The sequence below is a fragment of the Aureobasidium pullulans genome (assembly GCF_000721785.1).
Source record: "Aureobasidium pullulans EXF-150 unplaced genomic scaffold scaffold_9, whole genome shotgun sequence".
Taxonomy (NCBI): Eukaryota; Fungi; Ascomycota; class Dothideomycetes; order Dothideales; family Saccotheciaceae; genus Aureobasidium; species Aureobasidium pullulans.
Genome location: NW_021941029.1, coordinates 255,360 through 283,352, shown reverse-complemented (window position 1 = coordinate 283,352; position 27,993 = coordinate 255,360). Strand labels below are relative to the sequence as shown.

At 50.6% G+C, this 27,993-nt stretch overlaps 13 protein-coding genes across 13 annotated transcripts; 8 read left to right on the top strand and 5 right to left on the bottom strand.

Moving 5' to 3' along the window:
* Window positions 1-314: 314 nt before the first annotated feature.
* Window positions 315-4,232, top strand: M438DRAFT_318612 (uncharacterized protein; the record flags this gene model as incomplete). Its single annotated transcript, XM_029902802.1, has 2 exons — window positions 315-636; window positions 725-4,232. 2 exons carry the CDS (start codon window positions 315-317, stop codon window positions 4,018-4,020), a joined length of 3,618 nt encoding a protein of 1,205 aa, XP_029760508.1. The 3' UTR covers window positions 4,021-4,232.
* A 232-nt stretch (window positions 4,233-4,464) lies between these two features.
* On the top strand, window positions 4,465-7,250 carry M438DRAFT_211369 (polyadenylate binding protein). Its single transcript, XM_029899412.1, has 3 exons — window positions 4,465-4,579; window positions 4,883-6,676; window positions 6,716-7,250. The coding sequence occupies exons 2-3, from the start codon at window positions 4,904-4,906 to the stop codon at window positions 7,124-7,126; spliced, it is 2,184 nt and encodes a 727-aa protein (XP_029760507.1). The 5' UTR covers window positions 4,465-4,579; window positions 4,883-4,903; the 3' UTR covers window positions 7,127-7,250.
* A 1,098-nt stretch (window positions 7,251-8,348) lies between these two features.
* On the top strand, window positions 8,349-10,407 carry M438DRAFT_318604 (glycoside hydrolase). The gene is made up of 4 exons (XM_029902801.1): window positions 8,349-8,464; window positions 8,518-8,644; window positions 8,696-8,733; window positions 8,785-10,407. The coding sequence occupies exons 1-4, from the start codon at window positions 8,405-8,407 to the stop codon at window positions 10,342-10,344; spliced, it is 1,785 nt and encodes a 594-aa protein (XP_029760506.1). The 5' UTR covers window positions 8,349-8,404; the 3' UTR covers window positions 10,345-10,407.
* Window positions 10,408-10,501: 94 nt separating this feature from the next.
* Window positions 10,502-11,210, top strand: M438DRAFT_345471 (uncharacterized protein). The gene is made up of 2 exons (XM_029905461.1): window positions 10,502-10,837; window positions 10,895-11,210. Exons 1-2 carry the CDS (start codon window positions 10,557-10,559, stop codon window positions 10,971-10,973), a joined length of 360 nt encoding a protein of 119 aa, XP_029760505.1. The 5' UTR covers window positions 10,502-10,556; the 3' UTR covers window positions 10,974-11,210.
* A 1,934-nt stretch (window positions 11,211-13,144) lies between these two features.
* Window positions 13,145-14,290, top strand: M438DRAFT_273164 (uncharacterized protein; the record flags this gene model as incomplete). The annotated part of the gene is made up of 1 exon (XM_029900609.1): window positions 13,145-14,290. The coding sequence occupies one exon, from the start codon at window positions 13,145-13,147 to the stop codon at window positions 14,288-14,290; it is 1,146 nt and encodes a 381-aa protein (XP_029760504.1).
* A 94-nt stretch (window positions 14,291-14,384) lies between these two features.
* Window positions 14,385-15,017, top strand: M438DRAFT_211304 (uncharacterized protein). Its single transcript, XM_029899411.1, has 2 exons — window positions 14,385-14,667; window positions 14,731-15,017. The coding sequence occupies exons 1-2, from the start codon at window positions 14,479-14,481 to the stop codon at window positions 14,881-14,883; spliced, it is 342 nt and encodes a 113-aa protein (XP_029760503.1). The 5' UTR covers window positions 14,385-14,478; the 3' UTR covers window positions 14,884-15,017.
* M438DRAFT_345467 (uncharacterized protein) lies at window positions 14,741-16,414 on the bottom strand. Its single transcript, XM_029905460.1, has 2 exons — window positions 16,144-16,414; window positions 14,741-15,992 (listed from the first exon to the last, which is right to left on the bottom strand). The coding sequence occupies exons 1-2, from the start codon at window positions 16,296-16,298 to the stop codon at window positions 15,152-15,154; spliced, it is 996 nt and encodes a 331-aa protein (XP_029760502.1). The 5' UTR covers window positions 16,299-16,414; the 3' UTR covers window positions 14,741-15,151.
* Window positions 16,415-17,231: 817 nt separating this feature from the next.
* Window positions 17,232-19,256, top strand: M438DRAFT_318595 (mitochondrial phosphate carrier protein). The gene is made up of 4 exons (XM_029902800.1): window positions 17,232-17,686; window positions 17,735-18,154; window positions 18,454-18,803; window positions 18,864-19,256. Exons 1-4 carry the CDS (start codon window positions 17,550-17,552, stop codon window positions 18,893-18,895), a joined length of 939 nt encoding a protein of 312 aa, XP_029760501.1. The 5' UTR covers window positions 17,232-17,549; the 3' UTR covers window positions 18,896-19,256.
* On the bottom strand, window positions 19,241-20,833 carry M438DRAFT_392425 (uncharacterized protein; the record flags this gene model as incomplete). Its single annotated transcript, XM_029909092.1, has 2 exons — window positions 19,241-19,718; window positions 19,845-20,833. 2 exons carry the CDS (start codon window positions 20,831-20,833, stop codon window positions 19,241-19,243), a joined length of 1,467 nt encoding a protein of 488 aa, XP_029760500.1.
* Window positions 20,834-21,709: 876 nt separating this feature from the next.
* M438DRAFT_335106 (uncharacterized protein) lies at window positions 21,710-22,355 on the bottom strand (the record flags this gene model as incomplete). Its single annotated transcript, XM_029903776.1, has 3 exons — window positions 21,710-21,802; window positions 21,858-22,103; window positions 22,161-22,355. 3 exons carry the CDS (start codon window positions 22,353-22,355, stop codon window positions 21,710-21,712), a joined length of 534 nt encoding a protein of 177 aa, XP_029760499.1.
* A 346-nt stretch (window positions 22,356-22,701) lies between these two features.
* On the bottom strand, window positions 22,702-24,249 carry M438DRAFT_335105 (uncharacterized protein; the record flags this gene model as incomplete). Its single annotated transcript, XM_029903775.1, has 1 exon — window positions 22,702-24,249. One exon carries the CDS (start codon window positions 24,247-24,249, stop codon window positions 22,702-22,704), a length of 1,548 nt encoding a protein of 515 aa, XP_029760498.1.
* A 103-nt stretch (window positions 24,250-24,352) lies between these two features.
* On the bottom strand, window positions 24,353-26,005 carry M438DRAFT_318591 (DUF791-domain-containing protein; the record flags this gene model as incomplete). The annotated part of the gene is made up of 5 exons (XM_029902799.1): window positions 24,353-24,571; window positions 24,624-25,085; window positions 25,137-25,212; window positions 25,261-25,752; window positions 25,802-26,005. 5 exons carry the CDS (start codon window positions 26,003-26,005, stop codon window positions 24,477-24,479), a joined length of 1,329 nt encoding a protein of 442 aa, XP_029760497.1. The 3' UTR covers window positions 24,353-24,476.
* Window positions 26,006-26,554: 549 nt separating this feature from the next.
* On the top strand, window positions 26,555-27,253 carry M438DRAFT_273715 (uncharacterized protein; the record flags this gene model as incomplete). Its single annotated transcript, XM_029900659.1, has 1 exon — window positions 26,555-27,253. A coding segment is annotated over one exon (699 nt), but the record flags the coding sequence as incomplete, so codon positions are not given.
* Window positions 27,254-27,993: the final 740 nt, after the last annotated feature.

The following is a 27,993-nucleotide window of genomic DNA, read 5'->3' as shown; positions in this document are numbered from 1 at the left end:
TGCAGGTGTCACAATCCTCTGCAAATCTCGGATTAGAATAGCAACCGTAAGCGCCCAGCGTATACTTGTATGCAAGCAACCAATCAAGGATAATCTCCAAAACAATGGCTTGCCGAATGTCGCGTTGGCCATGCAGACAAGCATCAATTTGGTCACTCCTGAAATGTCCAGAGCGGTTGTGGCTTTTCTCGACTTAGAGTCTCTTATGATCTACTCGCTGTCGCAGGTTGTGGTTCTATCTCCTTTTCTTGCAGCGTTCACAGCACATTTGCACTTTACATCCTCAGCGGTATGCACCAAAGAGGTGATATAGAATGAACCAACCGTATGGTGCACATCCGCCTTCTGGACAATTCTACCCGACTCGACGGCATAATGCTGAGCAGATATCAGTTCCTTCCATCGGCCAAGCACAACAGTCGCCACAAGACACGACAGGTGTGGGATCATCTTTTAGCACGCCTCTCAGTCCCATGTTCTCTCCCCTTGGAAGTGGGCACTCGACACACAGCAACTCGACAATGGGATCTAGGCCTTATAACCCTCAGCAATGGGGTCAGCCCAACGTTGTTGGAGGATCACATGTAGTTTTCTCTCCAACTCAAAGAGTTACCAGGGAAACAACCGGAATGGAAGGTGAGTAGCTTTATCTTGCAGTACACACATCACGATTTCCATCGTAGCCAGGGTATCTCCTTTTGTGCAAGTTGTGACCGAAATATAGCATCGATGCCATCTCCACCACCCCCGTATACACCCCCACCTGACAGTGCTACCCGCTTGATGCGATCGTCACATACCATGGGGTTCATACCTTCTCCCATCTCCATCGAACCATTATCGTCAAGCACGATAAGCCTACGTTCAACTCCGCCAAACGGGCCGACAGCACACTTTCCACCACCTCCAAACTCACATGCCCGTGATCGATCGAGTTCAGGGACAGGTAGAGCTAGATTCAGTATCTCTGGACTTGCCGCTCGTGTCAAGCGTTCCGACAGCTCTGATCAGATATCTACTTTGAATACCCAACACACTCAAACAATCCCCATCTCAGCGCGTACTGTCTCACGACCACCAGCTTCCCGTCGTGCTGCATCAACAGGTGCACTGCAAACACATACCGCCCATCAGGTTCCAAACGGTAGAGTCTCGCCCGAGTCATCACACTGGGAGCCTGGAATGCCATTGCCTCCCCCTCCACCAGGCCCACCACCTCCTGACAACAGATCTCAGAGTCTGAATCGTTATTCGAGACGAGCTCCCGAGACACGAGCTGCTCCCTTGAGTGTGGTCCCACCTCCACCGCCACCTCCAACGAGAAGGAGGCATGAGAACACACTCGGTATGATTCCGCCAACACCTTCTGACTGGCATCCTGACATGGACAACGAATCATCTGGCTTCATGGAGTTGCGTATTGACACTGGAATAAATGTTCATGAGGTCAAAAGTAGTCGAAGCAACACTCAAATAACCAGAGACATGACGACTGACAGCATACGTGAGAGAAGATCGCGAAGTCGAGCTAAGATGGAAGGTTGTGAATTCGAACACGATCATCAAACGAGTGCTCAAGAAAGGATTCAGAGCACTGTGTCCGAATTGTCGAAACCGACCAATCTTACCCTTGTGACTGCAGACAGTCTACTGCAGAGGAGACGTACCACAGTTGCCGAGGCCTCTTCGTCTCAATCGAGTCCGGCTCAAGCTTCTTCCCCCGAATACACTCGACGACAGAGACAGGGACGCAATAATTTGACGGTTCTGACGCCCCCATACACGCCTTCAATCGCTACTCCTTTGCAAAAAGGAACGTCACATGGTGCATCCGGTACTCATGAGCACGCATCAACCCAACCGGACTTCTCGCGATTGCCAAACGATGAACCCTACAAAGTGAGCAGCACCGTTGCCTCGAATACCAATGAGCTCTCCGCATTCACACAGTCAAGCTTGGAACGCTATCAAGTATTTGTTCATCAAGAAGCCACGGCCGAAAATGACAGGGAACGACTGGAACTCTTTGCTAGCTTTATGGTTCAAGAATCCAGAATCAGAAGAGGACGCTACTCCGAGGCTTTCAACACCATGGCTGGGGATATTATGGAACTGACTCGTGACATGTGGAGGCCTCTGGCTTTTTCGAATGAGCAGGACATCAATCCAACCAACAATCGTGATGCAAGTCCAGAAAGCGCAAACATCATGATTGATCTGGATGATAGCTTCCACACCTCTATCGCCTCAACTGCCGAGTTTACACCCACTACCGATACAGAGTCTTTGGCTGATGAGAGTCGTGATGCGGTGGAAAGAAGACCTGCCAATCCCTGGGGCGACAAGTTCCAGCCCTGTCTCTCACCAATCCCCAGCATGGCCGTCAGTACTGTCCCGGATGAGGAAAGTTCAAGAGGAAGGTCTGCCAGTCGATGGTGGGAAGAGAGTGTAGACGGCTCTATTGGAAATGGTGGACGTAGAGTTGAAAGGACCAGGCAAGAGTCGAAATACATGAGCCTGCATCCTCAAGAGTTGTATATCGCTGCACAGCCTTCACCAAATCAGGATACGCCAACGCCTAGTACCAGCAAGCAGACATTTCAGTATGGTCCAGACGAATACCCTTCAGAAAAGATCGGCTGGCATGAAGAGGAAAACGTGTTTACACCATCCAACCCACCCTCAGCAGCTTTGTTGTCACCTCGCAACAAAGCACCGGTAGGCCGTCCAGCAGGCAGTTCGGCTCTAGACGTCACAAGACTCGTCACGCTCCCGCCACCATATCCACGACACTACCCCGCTGTCAACAACAGCCATCCTGCTTTGAGTATACTCAGAGCAAACCATCGTTCTGTGGCAAATTTGTCGAGTATACGCGAACTCATTCAATCTCACGAATCCACTGAGGCAAGCCGCCGTCAAGCATGGAGGACTTCAGCTGGTGAGAGACTCCGCCACTTCCGTTCACAGACACAATCTTCCATCAATACAGGAAAGATATCCTACAATGATGCCACCCAAGCTGAATTGACATTTCGTCGATCCGAAGCTGCGAACGTGCTACAACAAGCTGAGACACAGTGCCAGGATTTTCGACAACGAGTCTATGAGCCTGTACATCGGATGCTTTCTGAGCATTCGCGAAGTTGTGATGAATGTATTGAACAGCTTATCAAAGCCCTAGATGCAGAGGCTGAATGCAATCAAAACTTGCTCGCTCAAACCGAGGGAGACGAAAGGCCTGAACTCGTCGAACAGCTGACGCTCTTGAAGTGGCTTTTCGAAAGTAAGGAGCACATCCACAAGGAGCGATTCGATATTGATACTGCTCTGATGGCAAGGGAATCTGCGGCCATCTTGACTAGCTATCAGCAAAATGGAAATGAAGTGCAGATACGCCAAGTCGAAAGACACTTTGAGTCTGAACGCCAAAGACGACAGCTTGAATATGCACAAGAGACAAATAAGAGGTTTGATCATCTGCGTAAGACCGTGGAACGTCATATCTCCAGAGGTGTAGAGATTCAACTATCGGCATTCTGGGACATAGCTCCAGGTCTGGTTGAGGTTGTGCACAGGGTGCCGGACGACTTGCGAAGGTTCGAGATGGCAATCCCTGCAAACGAGCTTGCAGAAAATGTCTCATACCAGGACTTTCCTCTGCAGTACATGTACACTATCTTGGTACACGCCAAGAAGTCGGCATACCAATTCATCGAAGCACAAACGAACCTGCTGTGTCTTTTGCATGAGGTACATACCGCGACGGAATCGGCTTCATTGCGGTTGCGAGAAATCGAGCGTAACATGGCAGGCGAGAACGCAGCTCTTGTACAAGCAGAGATGGCGCATCTCAAGAAGCAGAGAGAGTTGGAGCTGACTCATGATCTGCAAGGAAAAGTGCACGAGGTGGAGGAGCAGTGGAGAGAAGCTTTGGGAATGTCGATCGAGGATTGCATTGAGAGGGTCCGAACGTGGCTGCAGAATACTGGCGGGTGGGAGGAGAGTTTGGAAGTCTAGGACGCAATCAACGGGCAGGCGGTGTTGTGATTAGAGTAAGCGAATTTTATCAATTAATCAAGTATGATTGGATGGGCTTGTTTGTGCCTCGCTGGAGTTTGACAGCCAAACATACAAACGTGTGATTTCTCGAATGTGTTTGCTGACAGGTCGTCACTTCTTTGAGGATATTCAGACAAACAAGACCGCATGCGGAAACAAACATTCGTCCGTGTCTGCGTGGACGTGAGGAAAGAAAGAGTGAAGTGGTCCCGATAAAGAAGGAGGCTATCACATGACAGGCCGGGTGTTGCCGAGCGGTCGCTCATTTGGCAGGTGTGGGAAGCTTGTCAAAATCTCTTTGAAGAAGTTCTCTTTCACCGCACGCATCCATCATCTCCCACTCCAAACCCCTCGTGCTCTCGCACTTCCTTTCATAAAGACTCGTTCACTGGTACCAAAAAAATTTGAAAAATCCAAAAAAGCCCATATCGCGCCTTCTCAGCGTCTAGTTGCGAAGGTTCATCAATCACACACGAGTCTATCGAAAGGAATCTTTTTTCGTCTCTCTCAGAAAAAGGTGCGCATACACTGTCTCTGCCTCTGCGCGAGACCTATCTCGACCGTCGGATCTTCACGCCTACGCCCATCCCTCTTCAGTCGCTGCGAAAGTCGCATGCCCGAGCACAACCTTCAGTCGCGTATCAACAAGTCATTCGCAGACAAGCGACTTCCGCATCTGAAGACGCTCTTGCAACTTTCACATCGACTTACACTCTTTCCTGCTTTCTACCCTCTGACATCGCGCATCCGACCCCGCGACGAAGATTTCGTCAAATCAAAAACACCGTGTGGAGAAGCAGCGCTGACGTACATCTTGCAGAAAATCTAAAAGTCATACAACATGTCTGACGTTCAAGCTACCTCCCCTACCGGTGCCGCTGCGCAGCCCGCCTCTCCTTCTGCCGATGTCAACGGTGCCAACGCCCCCAGCGATGTCGCCGCTCCCCAGCAGGCCCACCAGAACCAGGCCTCCAACTCGGCTTCCCTCTACGTTGGTGAGCTCGACCCCTCCGTCACCGAAGCCATGCTCTTCGAGCTCTTCTCCTCCATCGGCCAGGTCGCTTCCATCCGTGTCTGCCGTGACGCTGTCACCCGCCGTTCGCTCGGTTACGCCTACGTCAACTACAACAGCAGCGACGATGGTGAGCGTGCTCTCGAGGAGCTGAACTACACTCTCATCAAGGGCAAGCCTTGCCGTATCATGTGGTCTCAGCGTGACCCCGCCCTCCGCAAGACTGGTCAGGGCAACGTCTTCATCAAGAACCTCGATGTCGCCATTGACAACAAGGCTCTCCACGACACTTTCGCCGCCTTTGGCAACATCCTTTCCTGCAAGGTCGCCCAGGATGAGCACGGCAACTCCAAGGGTTACGGTTTCGTCCACTACGAGACTGCCGAGGCCGCCAACGCTGCTATCAAGAGCGTCAACGGCATGCTTTTGAACGAGAAGAAGGTCTTCGTCGGCCACCACATCCCCAAGAAGGACCGCATGAGCAAGTTCGAGGAGATGAAGGCCAACTTCACCAACGTCTATGTCAAGAACATCGACACCGGCGTCACCGACGACGAGTTCCGCGTCCTGTTCGAGAAGTACGGAGATATCACCTCCGCTTCGCTCGCTCACGACAACGAGGGCAAGAGCCGTGGCTTCGGTTTCGTTAACTTCGCCAGACACGAGGATGCCTCCAAGGCCGTTGATGAGCTCCACGAGTCAGACTTCCACGGTCAGAAGCTGTACGTCGGCCGCGCCCAAAAGAAGCACGAGCGCGAGGAGGAGCTCCGCCGCCAGTACGAGGCCGCTCGTCAGGAGAAGGTCAACAAGTACCAGGGCGTCAACCTCTACGTCAAGAACCTTGCCGACGACATTGACGACGAGGAGCTCCGTAAGATCTTCGAGCCCTTCGGTTCCATCACCTCCGCCAAGGTCATGCGTGACACCCAGCCCGCTAAGGACGAGGCCAAGGAGGGTGAGGAGACCAAGGAGGAGTCTACCGAGGAGGAGGAGAAGAAGGAGGAGCAGCCCGTTGAGGCCGAGAAGAAGGAGGAGGAGCAGGAGGAGGGTGTCGACTCCGTCACCAAGGACCTCGAGAAGGTCAAGATTGGCGGCGAGCTCAAGATCCTCGGCAAGAGCAAGGGCTTCGGCTTCGTTTGCTTCAGCAACCCCGACGAGGCCACCAAGGCTGTCACCGAGCTCAACCAGAAGATGGTGCATAACAAGCCCCTCTACGTTGCCCTCGCCCAGCGCAAGGACGTCCGCAAGAGCCAGCTTGAGGCCAGCATCCAGGCCCGCAACCAGGTCCGCATGCAGCAGCAGGCCGCCGCCGCTGGTGGCATCCCCCCTCAGTTCATGCAGCCTCAGATGTTCTTCGGCCCTAACGGCCAGCCTATCATGCCCGCCCGTGGTCAGATGCCCTTCATCCAGGGTATGCCTCAGGGCCAGCGTGGTGGCTTCCCTCAGCAGGGTGGTCGCGGTGGTCCCAACGGCCAGCCCCCCATGGGTTACCCCGTTCCTCCCATGCAGGGCTTCCCTCCTGGTGCCTACGGCAACCCTGCCTTTGCTAACCAGATGATGATGGGTGGTCGCGGTGCCGGCCGTGGTGGTCCCATGCCCATGATGCCTGGTATGCCCCCTAACATGATGGGCGGCCCCAACATGGGTGGTCGTGGCCAGCAGTTCGGCCGTGGTGGTCCTCGCCAGATGGGTGGCTTCCCTCAGCAGCGTCCTCAGGCTCCTTCCGCCTCTCCCGCTCTTGACGTCAACGCTCTCAACGCTGCACCTCCTGCCCAGCAGAAGCAGATGCTCGGTGAGGCCCTCTACCCCAAGATTCACGAGCAGCAGCCCGAGCTTGCCGGCAAGATCACCGGTATGCTCCTCGAGATGGACAACGCTGAGCTCCTCGACCTGACCACCGACGACGCTGCTCTCCGCAACAAGGTTGACGAGGCCATGCGTGTCTACAACGACTACCTCAAGTCTCAGGGTGGTGATGACGCTGCTCCTGCCCCCAACGGCTCTGAGAACGTCGCTCCTGCTGCCGAGGCCGCCACTGAGGAGAAGGCTTAAGCGATTAACTTCGACTTACACGAACCCGCCTTTCTTTTTCAAAAAGTTTTCATGACACGCGCTGCATTCGATTTGGGCGCCCGGCGTCTTGATCATTCAGCTTCTTTCACCCCGGATACCCCACCTTAATGAAACGACTTTTTACTCTTTGTGACCATCATTATTTCCCCTCCCATCCACTGTGCATGAGAATCTTTATACACTCTATCGTTGCTCTACGGTTATCCTACACCAAGCTTTGTGCGTTATGGCTGCTCTCGATTATGGTCACTACCGATCGCAATGGTTCACGGCTGAACGAGTATGTCAGGCCTGCGCAAAAGAGCATCGACTACTTGAAACTCAGACTGAAACAGAAAGACGCGGCAACGCCAATGGTACGAATTTCTTTATTTGCTCGAGGAAGGTCCATATCTTCAGTGCGGACATGAATTGATGGGCTGATTTTTGGGGGTTATCTTTTTTTATTCTCTTTTCTTCTGGCGATCGGCGGAAAAAAGAGAGGGGTTAAAATCAAGGGCAGGTTTCTCTCTGATCACAGCGGAACGGCGCACATGGATATCTTTTATAGTCGTCAATCACACCGTGTTTATTATCATTTTATCCCGTGCTGTGCCTTGCTAATCTCTTCTTCTTGTATTTATTATGCGTAATATCTGATTGAAACATCTATTCCCTTGGTTGGTCTCGAAACACAACCTTCTAAGGGTGCTGCTGCTGTGTTGGAAATGATGTCAAACTTGTACCAGTTCTTTGTGTTTTGAGATTGAATTATATCACAAACCAATCGATCGGTTATAATATAGACACGACTGGACCAGACCTGATAAATTACATCTCAGAACGTTCGAAATAATATTACAGATGATTTAAGTACATCGAAGCAAAGAAAACTGCCATCGTCGTGTAGCGATGTCGTTGTCACTCTCTGGAATGATTGTCAAGGGTATCACCCTGTTCATGCAGCTCATCCCGCCACGATGACCAACCACCTCAACGACCTAAACAACTCTTGATGAATACAGCACTGTAGCTCTAAAATCCATCTTAGACAAATCATGATGCAATCAGTAGTCAATCTCATCGGTGAAGTGACACTGAAAAATGCCAACAACATAATAGAGTTTTGCAAGTTCAACACGTTTCCCCAAACCAACAATGACGAAGTCGACTCCACGAGAAATAGCGGGGCATGCATGTGTGGAGGAGTGAGGAGGGTTCAACAACATCTCTCACCAACTTGTCCCTTGAACTCCAAAACTTGTGTATAACTTCAGGATGTGTGAAAAGAGCAGTATCAACAAGCAGCGTTGGTGGAAGGAGGCAATTGTCTATCAGGTATGTTGTACGAGATCGGATGTTGGAGGCAAAATATAGCTGATGTTGGACAGGTGTACCCTGCTTCGTTCCTCGATTCGGGAGCGGGCAACAAGCCTGGTTGGGGTGATATTCCTGGTATCACGTCGAAACTTGATTACCTCAAGCATCTGGGTGTCGATGTGCTATGGCTTTCGCCTAGTGAGTTGTCATCATGGTTATTGAGTGTGCACGTTCATTGACGACATGCAGTTTACAAGAGCCCCCAGGCTGATATGGGATATGATATCGTGTGTTGAATCCGATCATCGGTGTACTGGAAATGGACTAACTTTTCGTAGGCCGACTACAAAGACATTGACCCCGTATACGGTAGTCTTGAGGATGTCGACCACTTGATCAGCGAGCTCAAGAAGAGAGATATGAGATTGATGATGGATCTTGTTGTCAACCATACCTCAGACCAGCACGCCTGGTTCTTGGACTCTCGCTCTTCGAAGCAAGCTAGCAAGCGCGACTGGTACATCTGGAAGCCTGCCAAGTATGACAAAGATGGCAACCGCCAACCACCCAACAACTGGTCCATGATTCTTGGCGAGGAGAACAGCGCCTGGACTTACGACGAAAAGACTGACGAGTACTATCTCTCTCTTTTCACCGCTGAACAGCCAGATCTGAATTGGGAGAACCCTGACGTTCGTGAAGCAGTTCACGATGTGCTGCGCTTCTGGCTGGACCGTGGATGCTCAGGCTTCCGCATGGATGTCATCAACCACATTTCCAAAGTTCAGACCTTCCCCGACGCAGATGTCATTGCCCCTGATCACAAGTATCAGCCTGGTTTCAAGTACTACTGCAATGGACCTCGCTTGCACGAGTGGCTCAAAACTATGAGAGCAGAGGTTCTCGACAAGTACGACACCATCACTGTTGGCGAGATGCCTTTCGTCAGAGATGAGAGTGAGATTCTCAAGATTGTCCGCGAGGATGAGAAGGAGTTGAACATGATCTTCATCTTCGAGCAGGTCGATATTGACAATGAACCTGGCAAATACAGAATGACTCTGCGCGACTGGGACGCCGATGAGATTCGCAAGATCTTCAGTCACTGGCAGCGTCTGATGATTGACAAGGACGGATGGAACAGTTTGTTTGTTGAGAACCACGACAACCCTCGTTCCGTGTCGAGGTACTGCAACGACAGCGATGAATTCCGTGAGTTGAGTGCCAAGCTACTCTGTCTCATGATGACCACACTTGCTGGTACGCTTTACGTGTATCAAGGCCAAGAGCTTGGTATGCGTAATGTACCACCAGAGTGGTCGGCTGAGGAGTACAAGGACGTCGAATCCATCAACTACTGGAAGAAGATGAACAACATGTATCCCAACGACAAGGAGAAGATCGACTTTGCACACCATTTGCTGCAAAGAAAGGCTCGTGATCATTCACGTACACCTGTGCAGTGGACCGCCGAAGCTCACGCCGGCTTCTGCAAGGAGGACGTAACACCTTGGATGCGTGTCAACGACGACTACAAGACGGTCAATGCCGAGGCACAGCGCAACCAGAACGATCCCGACAAGCTTTCTGTGTTGCAATTCTGGAAGCGCGGTCTCGCCAACAGGAAGGAACACAAGGACGTTTTCGTCTATGGCGACTTCCAAGTTCTCGACGAGAATGACAAGAAGGTGTTTGCGTACAAGAGAGCAAGCGAGACCGAGGCGTTCGTTCTTGCCTTGAACTTCTCCAAGGATGAAGTCAAGTGGGAGATTCCTGAGGCTGCCAAGGTGAAGAAGTGGGTTGCTGGAAACTACACTGCAGGCCAGCCAGACAAGCCCACGAGCGGCACCATCACACTTAAGCCGTATGAGGGCTTGTTGGCCACTTCAGAGATCTAGGATATTCGTAAAATGTAGATAGATTGCACAGAAACAATGATACAGATGAACAAGTCAAGCAGTGTACTCTAAAGTTGCCAAGAAATAGTGAAGATGGTCCGAGCGGCGAGTCATCGGCTTCGGGAGTTTGACGTCGCAGGCAGGTCGAAAGGTCGGTAGGTCAGCAACTGCAGCCATTGTGCAATCAACAAGAACACACATCACCCGTCACCATGCCTCTGATACGACCAACCGTCTTCTCCAGCCGCGCCATCCAGTCGGCCGTCGCCTCGACCCCTCGATCCATCGTCGCGCGCCGAGCTCTTTCCACCACACAACAACTGCGCGGCGGCGCCTCACACGACGACCACTTCGACCCCCCGGGCGGTGTCCTCTTCGGCGTCAAGCCCGGCGAGAAGTACCAAGAGGAGGGCTGGGAGAGAATCTTCTACTGGGGCTTCTTTGGCAGCATGGCCTTCGGCATCATCGGCTACGCATACAAGCCCGACACCAGGTTGGTAGCGTCCTTACACCTGGGAAAAAGACTGTGAAGCTGACGGCATACTTCTAGCATTCAAACATGGGCTCTTGAGGAGGCCAGGAGAAGACTCGAGGCCGAGGGCATCCTTGCCGACCCCGAGGACGAGTAAACGCACACAACCCCACCCACCCGCATCAGGACCAACCCCCTCTTCCATACCGAATACGCTGCAATGCAAGACATACCACAACAAACCTCTTTCGAAACCATGAATTTCCAAAAAATGGCGGGCCGCTCTCTCTCGACGACGCAGCCGGTCTGTACATAACAACACACCAGGGGAATTGCTTGCAACCGATAGACATTTTTGACTACTTTTTTTCCCTTTCTGCTGCTGCAACACCATCGGTACTTAACTCTCTAAACCTCGTTTCATAAGATATCCAAACAAGGACGTTTCAATTTCTTTCCTTTCGCATCTAGATTTGTGCCATTGCTTTTCTGAGACTATTCACGTTTAGGGAACAAAACACACACCAACGAGTTCTTCTTTATATGTGATTGAAAGCGACCTTTTGAGAATCACTTACCTTGCGACAAGTAGTGTTGACATACAAGCAGAAGCTATCCATCATCCTTCTGCAAATCCAGACTTCTCGGTGTCCGAACAACCACTTTCAGCAAAAATGGTAACCACATTATACACGCACCCTCCAGACATTCAATATAGGATCTTTGAGCAAACCTTCACCGACCTCATGAAAACTCTGTCGCACCTACTCTCCTCGGTCTCGGGAAGCACTCGACAAGAATGCCTGCCATATCTACTGCTATGCATGCGTTTCCGCTCTATATGCTATTACAGCGAACGCTATGATAGGGATGAATGGCGGCTAGCGCTGAATTCCAGCAAAGAACAGCCCTGCAGAGGAGTTGCAATTGTACGAGCAACGTGATACGTTCGAAACACGTCTTAAGATAATTGTTTGAGAGACATATTGATCTTCCTCTCCGCTCGAGCGACCAATAGCAATTAGAAAGGTAGTGATGCACGATTGCACCAATTTGGGTCTGGAGGGAAGCCTATATATCTGAATTGTCTGCTTAGATGCGAGTCTATACTCAATCAACACCGTTCCACCACGCTTAGGTTCTACACAACTATCTAAACCTAACCTGCTAGCAACTAAGTGAGGTATCACCAGATGAGATATGAGACACGAGATCGATGCACTTTCTCCAACAAATTCTTGGAGACACCATAATGTGACTGCCAGCACACACCAGAGCAGACAATACCAATGCCATCAGGACCCGATGTTCTACCGATGTCTGACTGAGAAAGTAAGTCACCAAAACGCCCTTTCCATCAAACCTTGGTGAACATTCATTTGGAAAGTACGACCGTTCATCGATATAGAAGTGTTTTCGTACCACGTCCCAAGAATGAGGTTGTATGTAAGTGCTGGTCGCTGGAGAATCTCTCGGGATACAAACCTCCGAAGGATGCAGTGCGAGTCAGCCTTGCGCAGATTAGACGCCGACCACTTGAAGTGAACGCCGATGAGAGCCTCAATAGCACAACGCTTCGCCATGACACCTGCAAATAATTTGCGGCCGTTTGTGCGTTGTGTGACAGTGCGACAACAATCAGGAACACTCTATCATTGATACGAGCCCCAGAAAGCTCAAGCCTTGCCAAACATGGACAACCCTGCTCGACCCTCTCCTTTAGCCTGCACGTCTTGTAGACAGAAGCATCTCAAGTGCGACGCCAGCGTCCCTGCTTGTACGCGGTGTATTACCGCAGGGCTACCATGCAATTATACGCCATCAAGGCGTGGGTACCGTGGAGCGAAACGGCCACGCGAAAATGACAGCCAGCCTGCAGCAGCCGAGTACCACCCGGTATATATCAGCCATGGCACGAGCGTAACCACCTTGCCCACTCAGAACCCTACCTGGACTTCGCCTACAGCTCCTAGCCTTACGGGCTCAAGCGTCCAGGGTGGCTCGAGCAATGGCCCTGGTAACACATATGGCTCGACGCCTGCAATGTCGCCAAATCAGCAGCAGCTGTACCCAACATCATTTCACTCCTCACCTAGCAGTGAGCTTGTAGATGAAGATGAGCTGGTAAATCTCTTCTACTCCAATTTCTTCTCTGCTCACCCGATTCTGGTGCCTGGAAGCCTTTATTATGTCCATCCATATCCGGAATACCTCCGACAAGTGGTGCGCTTGATCGGAAGTCACTATTCCTCATCAGTATCCAGCGACTCCCTGCGAGCAAGTATCGATCTTACTGGCCATGGAAATGCTGAACAAAAGGAATCCTCCATGGTACAGGCTCGGCTGTTGTTTGCAATCGCACTTCATGCGCGTGGTGAGGCCATGGAGGCTGCAGACATGATGCACGCGGCCGTCAGTCTGGCCATCGAGATTGGCATGAACTTGAGAAATTTTGCAACAGCACATGGCCAAGGCAATCTTGTTCAAGAGGAAAGTCTTCGAAGAACTTGGTGGGAGCTCTATGTCATGGACGGCTACATGGCTGCTCTCCACAAGCGTCCCTCATTCAAGAGCAACACCGTCCATTCAGGAGTCTTATTGCCATGCGAAGAAGTGATCTATGCGAGCTTAGGCTGCTTACCGCAACCATCCTCTCTTGAACAGTTCGATATGCGACTCTTTGCAGATGAAGAGATTCAATTCTCTTCATTTGCTTATCGTATCGAAGCTGCCAGAATTCTCGCAAGAGTATTGTCTGTTGCTGGAACTCAGTACGAAGATCAGGTCCAGGTGGTCGATAATGCTTTGGCTGGCTGGATACACGGCCTGCCGCAGATCAAGGCAGATGTTGTCAACAGCTATAACGTGGTCGATGAGATGCTTTTCCAAGGGCACATGATCATCCAATGCGCTACGATATACCTGCATCTTCCACGAAGCGATCTGCTCAACACACTTCCGGTGACAGCCAATATTGTATGCGCAGAGAGAGGCAGACACATGTCCCCTGCGTCGACCCAGCATATGCACTCTGTCAAAGCCACCAACGCGTCAAAAGAGCTCGCGAACCTGGCCGCTGTCCGTGTTCCGGTTCAAAAGCATACTCCTTTCTTCGTTTGTGGATTGGTCCTTGGCGCAATCGTCCAGCTGTCAGCTTGCAGCGCGAATGCTGGTAGTGAACAACATCGCGATCGAGTAACCTTGATCATCGGGCTGCTAAAGTCTTTGAGCCGCAATTGGGCGATATCCGGTCAGGTTCTGGTCCAAGTCAAGAAAGTGGCATCAGAAGTGTTGCAAACAAGCAATCTCTCGTCACCTAGTGCCAACCGGCAAGACAACACAGCATACGACAGTGGCATAAGTATAGGAAACAGTCCCAGCAATACTTCATGGCTCTCCATGCTGAACATGGTCGAGAACCAGGAATTTCATGGTCTCATGCACCTCGAATCCATCTACCCAGGCTCGGTCTAGCTCGCATGCATAATCTCACGCACAACCCCTTTTTATGCACCCAATACACCGGGTCCCAGGAGATCTACCCCAAGATCAGGCAGTTTTAGGCGATCCGCATACTCACTGCTGCAGCCAATCCAGCACTAAAAAATATTGGACGGCGACCTAAAGTCACCACATCAATCACTGGCAAGAAAAAGGTACCAATGCGACCAAGACGTTTTGGCTATCAGCATGCACCATGCACATACCCCTTGACAGGACATTTGATGATTGCCTCAAAGGTCCCTGCTTTAAGCCATTGGGTCCCGCTCCTCAATTTCTCTTTCCCTTCAGCTCCACACCGTTTGCTGTCAAGTTCATCATGTGCATGCGTGCTGATTGTCCCAAGTGCAGTGAGTTGAATTGGTCTACGACGTTTTTGGTCATTGCATTGCTAACGTCTCTTTGTAGAGAAGGTCTCCTGGTGGGGTTGTGGGAGACACATACCTGCTACCATGGATAAGGTCCCTAGAGATCAGAGATGCACCTGTGGGCCGCCACTGGAGATTGATGGCAAGATGTATCCTCCAAAGCCTCCAGGCTTGTTTACCGACTGCTCTGTGTCATGATCACACCAAATCCATCACGACTACACGGCCTGACAGGAAATACTCTCATTCTCATTCTCGTTTCCTCTGTACATTTGCTCTCACCAATTAACTTCTAATACTGGTCTGGATGTATCAACTTTGTTCATGCGATTAATTTACTACTGTTAAACTCTTTCTTCTGTACAAGAGAGGAAGAAAAGGAAGGAAACCTGGGTATCATTGTATAAAGACCGAGAACCGCCCAACACCAAGAAGACGATCGCAACATCTTTGACTTTCGACAAATTCATCTCAAAGCAGCAGTCAAGATACCGGCGGCAAACATGCTACCGACCGAGATCAGACTGGCCCAAGAGAAAGTCGCAAGGCCGCTGATACCATGGCCAGATGTGCATCCTCCTGCCAGCCTTGATCCAAACGCCATTACTGCACCACCAACAACTGCAACAGCTGGAGATACTAGATTCGACGATGCTTGTGCGGCGGCAGCAGGGAGCAAGAAGCGGGCGAGCAATGCGCTTGCGGACATGATGCCACAATCAAACATGACCGAGGCAGTGATTGGTCCTTTAGATGCATCACCAGAGAGCGCGTTGCGCAACCATCGACCGACATCTTCAAAGGCGCCAGAAGTGCCGACAGTGTGGCGAGTGAGTGCGATGGCACAAGCTTGAGCGGTGCCGATAAGAAGACCTCCGATGACAGGTGACACGAGACCTTGCTTTCCCGGACCCTCGAATCCAGAAAGCAGCTGCAGCATGCCGAAGCACAAAATTTCCCACATGGCGAGAACGAGCCAAGGGCTTACACCCATACTCTTTGGGATTGTCAACTCTGCTGTCGACTTACTATTGCTTCTGCCTTGACGTAGCTTTGCGATGCTAGGTTGCGCGGAGACGAAGAGCAGGCCGCCCAAGATGCCGCCGCCGAGCACAAAGATTCCGCTAGGAAGGCCTGCGCCAGCTTGGACGAAGACGGTGCCAGGACAGGCTCCAGTCAATGCCATGCCAACTCCAATCATCGCGCCACCGAGAATGTTGCCGTCGTAGGGGAAGTAGCCAACGGATTGGGGTGTGCGAGGTTTCATGGCCGAGAATCCTGTAGAGTCGGCCAGGTGTACGACTAGTCTATAGCGGATCGTCAGTCTGTGGTCTTGTAGATCAAAAGTGGAAGCTATCGGCAGGGTGATTCAGGATGCTCAAGAGTTCTTCATGGTAGTTGTGTATATTCAATAACATCTCATCTGGTTCCGTTCCATGCCTTCGGTGCTGTACTTACGCGCTTGTAGCACTTGCACCGAGCATCGCCTTTGCCATGGTGAAATCTTCAAGTCTCATCTGCGCAACAATTGTACTCGGCGCGAATACTCCTGCCGCAAAGAGGGCGCTGCCGAATAGTGTGCCGGCTGCATACTCTGAAACCAGTGATGACATTGTGTTGATGTTTCGAAAGTTTTGCGGAGGCTTGATGGGTTGTCGCAGATTGTTGAAAGAAAGCAGCCACGTGCGGGAAGTCTTTAACAAAGAGAATGCGCAAATGATGTTTTGGTGTGATGGTGAAAGAGGTGTAGAGAAGGGGCGATTCGAATATTTATCCTTCTTCACTCGTTCAATCTTCTGGTCGACAACGGTTTTCGTGGGGATAGAGTTCGAGATGGAGGCCGAGAAGATGTGTTCACCGTGTTTCTGGTCGGCGACATTCACAGAGTACGAGTACGATAGCAGTTCCCAAGAAAGCAGATTGGAGACTCGAGAGAGAGGGAAATCTAGTGCCCATAAAGCGGCTGGTCTCGATACCCAAGATTGTAATTTACCTAGCATTCGGTGTACAAGGCGCCGCAAATTCGCTTACGGGAGAGACCAACAGATCCTAGTCTCCCCCCTTTTGCTGCGGTATACTGCATAGAACATATGAGCCTGTTGCATGTTATAGTGTCACAACGATGTCGTTGTTGGTCATGTTAAACGCCTTGCCTATTGCCTTCTCTCAAAGGGGAGTGGACAGATCGGTCAAGGCTCGAGGCAAGCACGGTTCATCGTCGCCAAGGCCGAGATCCCCGAGAGGGTTCCGGAACTTGACGAGCCGGGACGATGAACTTGACTTCTTCTTCTCAGCAAAAGCTGGCACATGAAGTCAAAAGGCATGCATGTGACGGTATGAAGGTCGTTGAGGTGCAGGAAAGACAATGCATGTACAAGCATTAGATGCGGCATGCCCGGTAGAGACTGACAAGATTGAGACAACGCTTTCAGGCTGATCATCGTGTGAAACCGGCATACCAAGCCTCTTTCAGCGGCTACTTTGACAAGATTGGCCTTCGAGTGTTTCGCTGCTTTCCGAATTGGCGATTGCTCGATGTGCCATGAAGATAGCAAGCTATACAGGTCGTCGCTGCTTTGTATTATCAGCGTCAGAAGAAACGGTTGCAGACACAAAGAAACACCATGTTTCTGGAAGGAAAGAACGACGGGTAGGCCGCTGACTGCAGCCACGTGCAACGCGATGATTGATACGGGATGGCACCTTTTGCCCAAAACCTGCTGCATCCCTTGAGTCACTCTGGCTTAATGCCGGCCGGTATCACCGAGAAGGATTGCGACTTCCCAACCTCCCCTTGCTTTTAAATAAACACTCGTGACTGCATCACGTATCCATCTTACCACCTTTTGGATTTTGCAGCTAAAATGACTACGCCGTCTCCTTCATTGGCTCAGGCCATTACCAAGAAACAGCCCGAGGGTATTGACCTCTATGCTCGTTTCGCTCTTGCCGGTGCTTTGGGTTGCTCCATCACACATGGTGGCTTCACTCCCGTCGATGTGTATGCTATTTGTTTATGCTAGATTCTACAGCGACTCACATGGAACAGTGTCAAGACCAAGATTCAACTCGACCCTGCCACATACAACAGAGGCACCATTGCTACCTTCCGCCAAGTGATCGCTAATGAAGGTGCTGGTGCTCTTTTGACCGGCGCAGGCGCGACCTTCTCTGGTTACTTTGTCCAAGGAGCCTTCAAGTTCGGAGGTTACGAGTTCTTCAAGAAGCAGTCCATTGATTACCTCGGTCTTGAAAAGGCTAGAGCTAACCGTGGTCTGGTCTACGCCTTCTCCGCCGCCAGTGCCGAGTTCTTCGCTTCCGTTGCTCTGTGTCCTTTGGAAGCTACTCGCATCCGTCTCGTCTCTACTCCTGGATTTGCCAATGGCCTGATCGGTGGTTTCTCGAAAATCGCAAAGACCGAGGGCCTCGGTGGTTTCTACTCAGGTTTCGGTCCCATCCTCTTCAAGCAGTAAGTCCTCGCAATAAAACGAATGTGTATACAAGAGTATGGAAATTGCACCAAAATCGAGCTCTCAGCCTGGCGAGGCGCCTCACTTGCCAGCGGTCAAGAGGCACGATGTTTTGACGTGCATGGATCTGTTGAAGAGATCACGCAGAAGTACCGCTTTCACTGGACATGTACTTGATCATCAAAACATCCTGCCTTCCAAAGCTAGCCTGAATCTTGAGAGGGGAGCTCGGTGCCGACGCAATTGTTCTGCATCTATGTCTGCGCCGATGGATTATGAAACTGACATGTATGTGCAGAGTCCCCTACACCGTCACCAAATTCCTCGCCTTCGAAAAGTTCTCCGAAGCCATCCTCAGCACAATGGACAAGTCCACCATGAGCAGCGGCACAGCCACTACCGTCAACCTCGGCAGTGGTCTCCTTGCTGGATTCGCCGCCGCCATCGTCTCCCAACCTGCCGACACCATGCTCTCTAAGATCAACAAGTCAAAAAGTACTGGCGAGGGAACTGTTACTCGTCTCATAAAGATCGCAGGAGAGCTCGGCCTGCGCGGAAGTTTTGCTGGTCTGCCTACTAGATTGGTCATGGTTGGTGGTTTGACTGCTGGTCAATTCGCCATCTATGGTGATATCAAGAAGGCGCTTGGTGAGTTCTGATCGTTTTTCGATATCATATTGCTCCACAAAGACTGACCGTATGTTTCAGGTGCCGATAAGGGTATTGAGATTGCTAAGTAGAAGTACGAGTCAGGAGTGGAAGGACATGGTGTGTTGCGCTTGCTGATCTGAAAATTTGAGTGCGACTGAGTATAGAAGTGGTAAGATAAAGCATGTTTGATTTTTTCTTGCATACTACTTGCTTTGAAGCCGAAGGATGTCGGTGTACATGACCAAGCTGCACGTGTTCTCGCATTTTTGAGTGAACATCATCTCACTGTCTACTAATGGTCGCACCGCTCTCTGCTCTTCCTTCTATTGTCCCGTCTTTCCTTCTCTTCTCGATCATTAATATCGTGCTCGCTGGGATAAAAGATATCAGACTATCCTTGTTGAGTCTTGTCGGACACTATCTGAGCCATCGTATCAACAACATGGGTTGAAAGTCCAGAAGTGTTCGGCCCAGAACTTATCCTCAAATTCATCTATGAGCCCTGCGCGGTAACCCTCAGGATCCCCGATGAAGCAGCGACTGATGGAGCCAGTCCCGTGTCGGTCATAAGCATGAAGATAGACGAGCGGATTGGGTACTTGAGCCGATGTCGATTCTTCATCCACTGGCAAGGGACCTCCCATACGAAGATATCTGTCCATTGCATGTGTTCTCCAGCTAGAATGGCCATTGCAGGTATTGCCGAAGACCCACATTGATCCATCGATATCCCCGAGATGACCGTATATCATGAAATGCGCAAGCTTGGGCATCTTGGTCGACATGTCTTGTAGGAAATGGTTCCAGCCGTACCCGTCACCCGAGTCTTCGAAGTCAACGCTTTTGAATCTTATGAAGGTGAGCGTCTCTTTGCGAGCGAGTAGAAAGGTCTTCATGTTGTGGCCTTTGGTCCTGATACTTTCCAAGCTCAAGGTACGAAGTCCTGGAAAGACCTCTGGATGGATTCGTACGTCAAACAGCGACTGCAGAAGACAAGAGTCAACAATTCTGTCTTCTTCTCCATGTCCTACCACAAACCGTAGGTGAGCAAGATTAAATGCTGTGGCAACGAATCTGGAAAGATCCAACTCGAGCTCATCGGCTGCACTCGCGATACGAGAGACATCTTCTTCAGTATATCCAAAATGGCCTCTCAGATTGGCAGGGCCTGTCGGAGTCGATGGTCGATGGACTAGCTTGAGAACGAGAAATTTCAGCGAGCTCATGGCGTTTGTGATGATGGCAAAGTCGGGATTGGACTCTCTGATTGACTCAATAGGCAGGTAACCAACTGCTAAGCGTTCTAGCTGGATACCGGCCCGAACAACCGAGTACATGACTTCAGCAAGTTCGACAGTGCTATGGTGGTGTCGTTCGCCAAGAGAGATCTTGCCAAAGCTCTTCTCAAATGCTGTAGTGTAACTGCTCTCATCACTGGACTCCATAAGATTCCAAATGCCACTAGCGAGAGACATGGCGAGTGATTTGAGATTGGGACTGTTTTGGAAGAATGTCTGGAGACTCTGACGATGTATACCGTCTTGGATGATGTGCTCAATTTCCTTGTATGGTTGCTTGAAGGCAGAGTACTTCTCAAGTCTTTCTGCTTCGGAAGAAAATCTCAAGAATCTGCGACCTTTCTGATAGGTGTCTTCGCTGGCTATCCATTCGTCGTAGGTGAAGAATCCAGTAAGATGCTCCGTGATGAATGTCAGCGATCTGATTCGCTTGGAGAGTGCCGTGTTGGCAAGGGCTTCCAGATCCTGAAAGGCTTGCAGTGAGAAGGAAAGGTATGCTCCTTCAGCCAGGTATCCGATGCCGACAGTACCAAACAGACGGCATACCAGTCGAAACTTGGTCACTTCCCTGTGCGTCAAGCGGCGGCACACTAGATGGAGAACCTCCAATGGCAGTGCATCAAGACACAGTCCTTTGTCAACTGCGATTTCAGGCTCGGTGGAAGCGACCATGCCAGACGCATTGGTCTCGACATCGTCAACAACTTCTCCAATGATACGGCGCTTCATATCTGCGGGATCGAATTTGTTGATGTGGATGAGGAAGTTGATATGATGGGGTGAGATCTTCTGCACAGAGCTGACTGGCCGAGTTGAGTAAAGTGATGGTGAATTTGGGATGTGGTGCAGAAAGAATGCCTCTGATTGTTGTGAAGAGAGACGGGGCGCAAACAAACTGTTCAAGCGACTGTTCAGGCGAGGATGGAACAAGCGTACAGTGTAAACTGTGCGGCGGCAAGGAGAGAAACTTGCTGTCCAAGGGTGGGTGACAAGTCAGGATAACCAGACTGAGTGGCGCCGTGGAATAGATGAGAGGACGTAGTAAAGTCCCATGAGACAAGTGAAAAGAGAACAACAAAAATTCGCACGGTATCGGATGATATATTGAGTCTGCTGCTCTCAAGACCCTCGCTAGCCAGGAAAGCACCTCGGCGTAATGCAGAAAGTCAGACTTGATGAGCACGATCTCCTCCGAGATCCCGGTAACCTTTCGACTTGAAGAATTCGAAGGGTGATGCTCCTGAGTTCGAACAGCATTATTTCCTTTGATGGCTATAAAAAACTCCATGATCTCGACAGTATATGGGTAGGTAGCCCATGGAGCTGAATGTAAATCTACCTAGCTACAGATACAAGTTATGTTCTTCATGAGTCCATCTTTATGTGACCTTCATCTATCTTTATCATGTTCTTTCGATGCAAAGAACGCTGTGAATCTCACTGTTCACGTATTGAGTATCAAGAGAAGAACTGTGGGGAAATTTGGGTGTGCTTTTGATTGGTATAGAAAAGTGATGGTGCTCTCAATGGATGTTATGGTTTCGTCCTTTTTCTTGTTGGGATCTCGACCGTCAATGCTTGAATGCCTTGTCGTCTTCAAGGTATCTACATGTCCCAATGGTCATCGTCGTCTCCGTTGTCCTTGAAGGTCTCGACGTCGTCATCCTGGAGATCGGGGACAATCTCCTTGTGATGTCCCTGGAAAGACACTGTCAACATTTTTTCAAAGGTAGGGCCGATTGTTCAGTCTTACCTTCTTGACCTTGACAAAGCCAGAAGCACCGACTACGATGTTGGGGTCGCGGTAGGTGGAGCCGGTGTAAGTGGACCAGCTGATTGAGATGCGCGAAGAGGAAACAGTCTTGGTGGTGACCGAGGAGGTGGGAATGCGGGTAGAAGCGGCGGTGGTTCTGGTGAAGGTAGCAGCGGCGGGGAGAACGACGCCACCAGTCTCGGTAGTGACTGAGCCAGTGGTGCTGATCTTGCTGGCGTTGAGACGCTGTCGGCACTTTGTCAGTGAGAACCTTGAGGAGGTTCGCTGTGGGTAAGTACTCACGATCATGTAGTCATCGTCACTCTCGTCCCACTCCTGGCTCAGGTGTCCAGCCTTGACGTTCTGGATCTCGGGAATGCACTTCTTGCAGATGGCATCATCTCCCTTCTTGCGCTGGGTGTAAGAGAAGTCGGTGAGGCCGCGGAACTTGCTGCAGCCGGCGCATTCACGCTCAACCATCTGATTGGGTTGGGCCATGCTGGAGCTGTGGGCTTTGTTGGTGGGCGTTAGATAATGGTTGATGGAAGTGGAAGGGGAATGGTGGAAGGTAGAAGGTGGAGGTTTAAGTATGAGACCCGATGTTGGTTCGACGAACGACGAACGACGAACGACGAACGACGAACGACGGAAGGTGAAAGATAGTAAGTGATGTTTTGGTTGCTGTGTTGTGGCCGCTGTTGTCGATCGAAGTCGTAAAGGTGTTGTCGAATCTTTTCAAGCAAGTCGAAGGAGCGACTGGGTGTTTTCATGTGAAGCTGATGTCGATCTGTTGCGATGGAACAAGTAATGGGATGTAATCAAGATAGGAAGGTGGGTTGCTCTTTCACAAGTGCGCCTTCCAGAACTTCAAGTCTTCATCTTCGTCGTCGGACAACCACTCAGAATCAGAGTCGGGTTCGTCGATATACTCTGTGTGTTCTGATGCGTTCACAAGTCTACGAAAGCCTGGATGACCAGACCTCGAGGCAACATGAGGACTTCGAAGACTTCTCTCAACTACGCGGCAGTTGGGAATCTGCTGACGACACTTCTCGTCTGTTGTAGGCAGATCACCGCCCTTACGAATGTATCTGTTCATAGCATGAGTCCTCAACGATGACTTACCGTCAGACATATGACCAAAGCTCCAGCTTGCCCTGTTGCCACCTTTCCAGTCGCCATAAAGTAGGAACTTGCGGGCTTGGGGAAGCTGTTGACACATGACACTGAAAAAATCGTTCCAGTTATCGTTGTTGTTGACCATGTTGAAATTAGTGAGATGAACATATCTGAGCGTTTCTTTGTGCTCAATCAGGATCTTACTCAGGCCTTTCGAGTTGGTTGCAACACTCCTGAGGTGTAGGGCCCGAAGGCAGTGGAAAACATGCTTTCCGAAGATGTGATTGAGATACAGGGTCGCTATAGCGGGACTCCAAGAGTCACACGAGCGAACGGACAAGTACCGTACGTCCGATGCAGCTCCTAATAGCTTGGAAAGTGCCCCCTCGGACAGCTTAACCCAACTCGTGGCTTCAAAGTTCGTAGTAGGATGAGGCTCATCGATTTCGAGGGACAGACATTCCACTTTCTCAAGGCCGGTCTTGATGATTTCGGTGTCGACAGCCTCGAGATGGAACAGCGTCTGAGACAAGCGTCCAGCAAACAGTCGCTTCAAGCGAGTGCGGGTCTGATTGGCTGCTTGCATGACATCTTTGATAGCATGAACGCCATGTACGAAATTCCCTCTGCGGCTTCTGGGGGAGATCCCTGCGTCGGCGAACACAGGAACTGCCTTTTGCATAATGCGAAGGTTCTCGTAGGCTGACCAAATTTCTACAGTGTGTAGTTTGGGGCAGTTTCTGAGCAGAGTTGCGATACTCTCGACATGAAGGTCTTCCTGCACGATGGCGTCTTGATCTACGTAGTAATGTCTGAAGCGGTCGTACGCATCTTGATTCTCTTGGCTACGCCCGATATTGGATGTTACTCTGACCACTCTGCGCCATTTTTCGAATGTGAATTGTTCGTTGTAGCGGTTGGCGTCGAAGCAGAGCGAGCGGATGCTTTTCCGAAGATCGGAGGTCGAGAGACGCTGAAGCTCCTGGAACGACGTTCGTTTGAAACACACATGAGCTTGTGCATTGAGATGGTCGTTGCCAATCTTTCCGAAGATCCTACAGACGAGGCGAAAATTCTTGACGACGTCAAAAGGTAGGTTGCTGCAGATGTTATGAAGTACCTCATTTGGGCAGGGGGTGATACAATCAGGGCCGGTGTAGTCATCGAATTGTTTCCATATGGGTGCCATTGAAGATGTCGAAGATTGTTTGAGCGCAGCTGGTGGTTGTGCCGTGTGAAGGACGGCAGGTGGCTCGGTAGATCTTCCTGTCATGATTAGGAAGGAAGTTGTGTAAACGGATGAATGATTTTGCGAGAGTTGGTAATTGCTGTTGCGAGGCCAAACAAGCGATATCAGAGGAAGACTGATGATACGCGCACGACTTATATGGGTTTCAGAACAGGACTCAAGTAGAGTGTCTTGCGTCAAGACCACGACCGAAGTTGGACATTCCGTCGAGTCTCGTCTCAAGCACCACATGTTTCATGTAGCCAAGTCGTTCAAATTTCATGTTTGAGACATCGTTGCGCGACGAGAAAGGCGACGATGAGCAGACCACCACAAGTCAGAAAAACATTGTTACGATGTTGATCGCCTGAACTCGAGTTAGCAAAGACATAGCAATGTCTTAATTAGAAAACACGTACCTTCTTCCGCAAGACTATGTGCTGCAATAACAAAAAGATTGAGAGGTAACCTTAGGATGCCATATATCCTCCCACGATTGCCATCCTGAATCAATCTGCCTTTTAAAGAAGCCATGCTGGGAAAGTAGGCACCTACGCAAACTTCGAACAAGCAGAAAGCCCAGAAAACTAGTGCCTCATTCTTGAGCAGGATACTCGAGAGAAAGCAGACACTCGCACTGGTCAATACCATCTTGAGTATATAGTTGGCTTTGTCGTTTGAAGGTGGCACAAGTGTGAAGATGGTAGATCCTAGCATCATGGCACACATGTAGCAGCTGAAAACGACTCCGAATGGAAGAGGGCTGGCAAAATCTACAGCTGTGTGGACAGTCGAGAGAGCAGCTGACCAGAAGAAGACGAACATGTACATGCTGCCCTCGAAGAAGCACGAAGCAAGACCGACCGAAAGAATCCTTGTGTCTGAAGTCGTCAGTGTTCAGTTCAACCACGCAGTCCTAGTGTCAAACGTACCCATCAGGACGTTACTGAGGTCAGTAGATTCGCCGTCCTTGTCTTTGCTGTTCGCATTGTCTCCATAGTTCTCGTTCTAAGACAATCAGTAGATTTCAAGGCCCGCATAACGTATCGGACTTACCCAATTCTTTGACATGAAGAGAAACGCAAGTATCAAGCAAACAATACTGGCCATGAAAGGGCTAGTCTTCGAGTCTAAAGATCTGACCAGAAGGTCGCCCAGGACACCCGAGACGATTGCAACGACACCGCTCAAAGTTGTCATCTTGCCAAATATGCTTCCCAGGCTCAGCCCGTAAGCATCTAATGCTTGATCATGGTACTCGGCGATCATCCACGTCTCAAAGACGCTATACAACAACGTCGTACTGACGCCGCCGCAAGCTCTACCCGCGAACAAGATGAGTAAGTCATCGGAGAGCATCGAAAAGCATGACAGCGAGTAGATCACACAGTATAACAGACAGGCGTTCTTTCGACCGTGCTTGTCTGCCAACTGGCCGACAAAGGAGGCGCTGATGGCACCAGCGACAAACCCGCTCGCGTAGAGAGCAGCTACTGTTGTCTCCGGGAGATGTTTGTGATACTTGTAAAGGGCGTAGATATGAGGGCCCTCCTCAAGGTCAGTGGAGATTTTGCGTGTAGCTGGGGGACGCTCTTACCTGAAGCCAATCGGCCGCGCAGACCAGACCGTATGCTGGAAAGAAGGCTCTTTTGAACCTTCTGATGGCATCCTGACCAAGTGTACTCTTCACCCCACTCTCAGCGTCTGTCACCAAACTCTGCTTTTCGGACTGATGTTGTCGATAGAGCAGATAGGCGCTGACCGCAGCCAGTACTGCCAGATTGGTCTCGTAGAAAGCCATGAGTGAGATTGAAGATGCTAACCCACATCGATCCGCGATAAATGCATGGTATTGAGACAATTGAATGTTTTGATCATTGTTCGATCAGCATTTCTCACGACGCGGCCCGCGATGTTTGTCCTACGGGCCGACATTGAGGAATTCCGGCGGAAGGCACGATTGTACAAACCTTGATAGAATACCGACGCTGATAGGAGCGATACGAGAGGCGCATGTCTCTACCTCATGGCGGCGATGCAAGGGATGGAATCTAGACGACGCCAGGGCTGTGGAAGAACACATACCTTGGCACAATCTTAATCCTGCTACATGCTTCAGATGAAATATTAGCTCTCATCGAGTGCACCTCCTACATTCGGCACGCTTTTCCAACCGTCATGGCTGTCCATACTCCCCACCGATTGCCGATTGTTCTTGCGGTTGCTGCTTCTTTACTCTTCATAATCGCAGCTTTCCATCAACGTGGAGGCGTGCCGCACGCGAAGAAACTCTGGCAGTAAGTGTGACGTGTATTCCCGCCTGTTAGTCTCTCGCTGACTTCGTCTCTGCAGCCGTCCGAGCTTCTACGAAGTTGCCGCCAAATATGGAACCGACAAGGTCACAGCCCACAGCTACCACCACATGTACGAGAAATACTTGCCTGCAGTCCGGATGAAGCGCATCAAGATGCTTGAAATTGGTCTCGGGTGCGATATGGGGTACGGTCCAGGAGCTTCCTACAACTTGTGGCTCGAGTACTTTCCATACGTCGACCTCTACTTTATCGAGTACGACGAACGTTGCGCCAGGAAATGGGCCCGCAAGACTAGCGGAGCCACCATCTTCACTGGAGACCAAGCCGACGAAGCTTTCCTCGAGGAATTCATCACAGACAGTGGTGGAGACTTTGACATCATCATCGATGACGGCGGCCACACAATGAACCAGCAGATCAAGAGTCTTGAGCACTTGTGGAAGACAGTCAAGCCCGGTGGCTACTACTTTTGCGAAGATATGCAGACTAGTTATTGGGACAGTCATGGCGGCGGCCCGACCGCGTCCAAAGAGAATGGAAATCAGACCTTCGTCCAGTTGGTCAATGAGATGGTGGAAGATTTGAATTCGGGTAACCGGAGGGTCAACTTTGACGGAGCCGAAGAGGTCTTGGGTGTCGATTGTATGGCAGAGGTCTGCGGCTTTTGGAAAAGGCCAGAGGGACCAGATAAGCCTGTGAAGCTAGAAAAGTCTACGAAGACTGGAGCGCGATAGTATGCTACTAGCATTTCGTGAATGGCAACCTTCTTCATATCTGCTGTAGAGACGCAAGATACTTTCGAAATTCGTGCAGTCGTCCACTGAGAGTGGGTTGTCGACATGCTCTCACTGATTGCGATTATGATTCGCAAAGCATGTTTACAGCTACCAGCGAGTCAGACTTTGAGCATCTGAGAAGGAACATTTCGTGATCGGAAACCGAATTTCCTTTTGATGGATCCAGTACGATGTGATCGTTTTTGTGGTTGTGAGGGCCAATGGCTGTCTATCGTGACAGCTTCACTGGATGCGCATTGTGCAAAAAAATTCTGGACCAAGCTTCTGTCGATTGACATCTGCTTTTTGATCCCCGACTTCACAAATGGCGACGTTCCAGTGACTACATACGAACCGTCCCGAAAGACAGCCGCAGCGTATAACCTTTCCGCTGGGCGAGGTGATTGTGGGTTCCTAGGCCAACCGCTCGCTGAGTGCGTTGTTGCAAATTGACTGTAGGCGCACCCCCTCTGAGATGAATGTTGCAGAGCCAACATCCATTTTCCCCCTAGGCCACGAGAATTTGCACCTTCTGAATGAGATTGGAGAGTTCGCTTGTGAGTGTGCCAATAAGGATCTCAACCGCTCCTAATCAGATGACGCTGCCGGGGATCGAACAGGAGACTGCAAGGCCACCAACCATGCCACAGCGCGGAGTTTGATTGACCAGCCTTGGCACGAACTGAGTCTCTCCTTTT

What these genes read in the sequence shown, in the direction of transcription:
- M438DRAFT_345471 (XM_029905461.1), top strand. Translation starts at nt 10,557, where the DNA reads ATGCCTCTGATACGACCAACCGTCTTCTCCAGCCGCGCCATCCAGTCG. An exon ending in GCATACAAGCCCGACACCAG is followed by an intron (nt 10,838 to 10,894) that starts GTTGGTAGCGTC and finishes GCATACTTCTAG; the next exon opens with CATTCAAACATGGGCTCTTG.
- M438DRAFT_345467 (XM_029905460.1), bottom strand. Translation starts at nt 16,298, where the DNA reads ATGTCATCACTGGTTTCAGAGTATGCAGCCGGCACACTATTCGGCAGC. An exon ending in GGTGCAAGTGCTACAAGCGC is followed by an intron (nt 15,993 to 16,143) that starts GTAAGTACAGCA and finishes GATCCGCTATAG; the next exon opens with ACTAGTCGTACACCTGGCCG.
- M438DRAFT_211304 (XM_029899411.1), top strand. Translation starts at nt 14,479, where the DNA reads ATGCGACCAAGACGTTTTGGCTATCAGCATGCACCATGCACATACCCC. An exon ending in TGCTGATTGTCCCAAGTGCA is followed by an intron (nt 14,668 to 14,730) that starts GTGAGTTGAATT and finishes TTTGTAGAGAAG; the next exon opens with GTCTCCTGGTGGGGTTGTGG.
- M438DRAFT_318595 (XM_029902800.1), top strand. Translation starts at nt 17,550, where the DNA reads ATGACTACGCCGTCTCCTTCATTGGCTCAGGCCATTACCAAGAAACAG. An exon ending in GGCTTCACTCCCGTCGATGT is followed by an intron (nt 17,687 to 17,734) that starts GTATGCTATTTG and finishes CACATGGAACAG; the next exon opens with TGTCAAGACCAAGATTCAAC. An exon ending in TGATATCAAGAAGGCGCTTG is followed by an intron (nt 18,804 to 18,863) that starts GTGAGTTCTGAT and finishes CGTATGTTTCAG; the next exon opens with GTGCCGATAAGGGTATTGAG.
- M438DRAFT_211369 (XM_029899412.1), top strand. Translation starts at nt 4,904, where the DNA reads ATGTCTGACGTTCAAGCTACCTCCCCTACCGGTGCCGCTGCGCAGCCC. An exon ending in GTGGTGGTCCCATGCCCATG is followed by an intron (nt 6,677 to 6,715) that starts ATGCCTGGTATG and finishes GGCGGCCCCAAC; the next exon opens with ATGGGTGGTCGTGGCCAGCA.
- M438DRAFT_318604 (XM_029902801.1), top strand. Translation starts at nt 8,405, where the DNA reads ATGTGTGAAAAGAGCAGTATCAACAAGCAGCGTTGGTGGAAGGAGGCA. An exon ending in AGGAGGCAATTGTCTATCAG is followed by an intron (nt 8,465 to 8,517) that starts GTATGTTGTACG and finishes GATGTTGGACAG; the next exon opens with GTGTACCCTGCTTCGTTCCT. An exon ending in CTGATATGGGATATGATATC is followed by an intron (nt 8,734 to 8,784) that starts GTGTGTTGAATC and finishes AACTTTTCGTAG; the next exon opens with GCCGACTACAAAGACATTGA.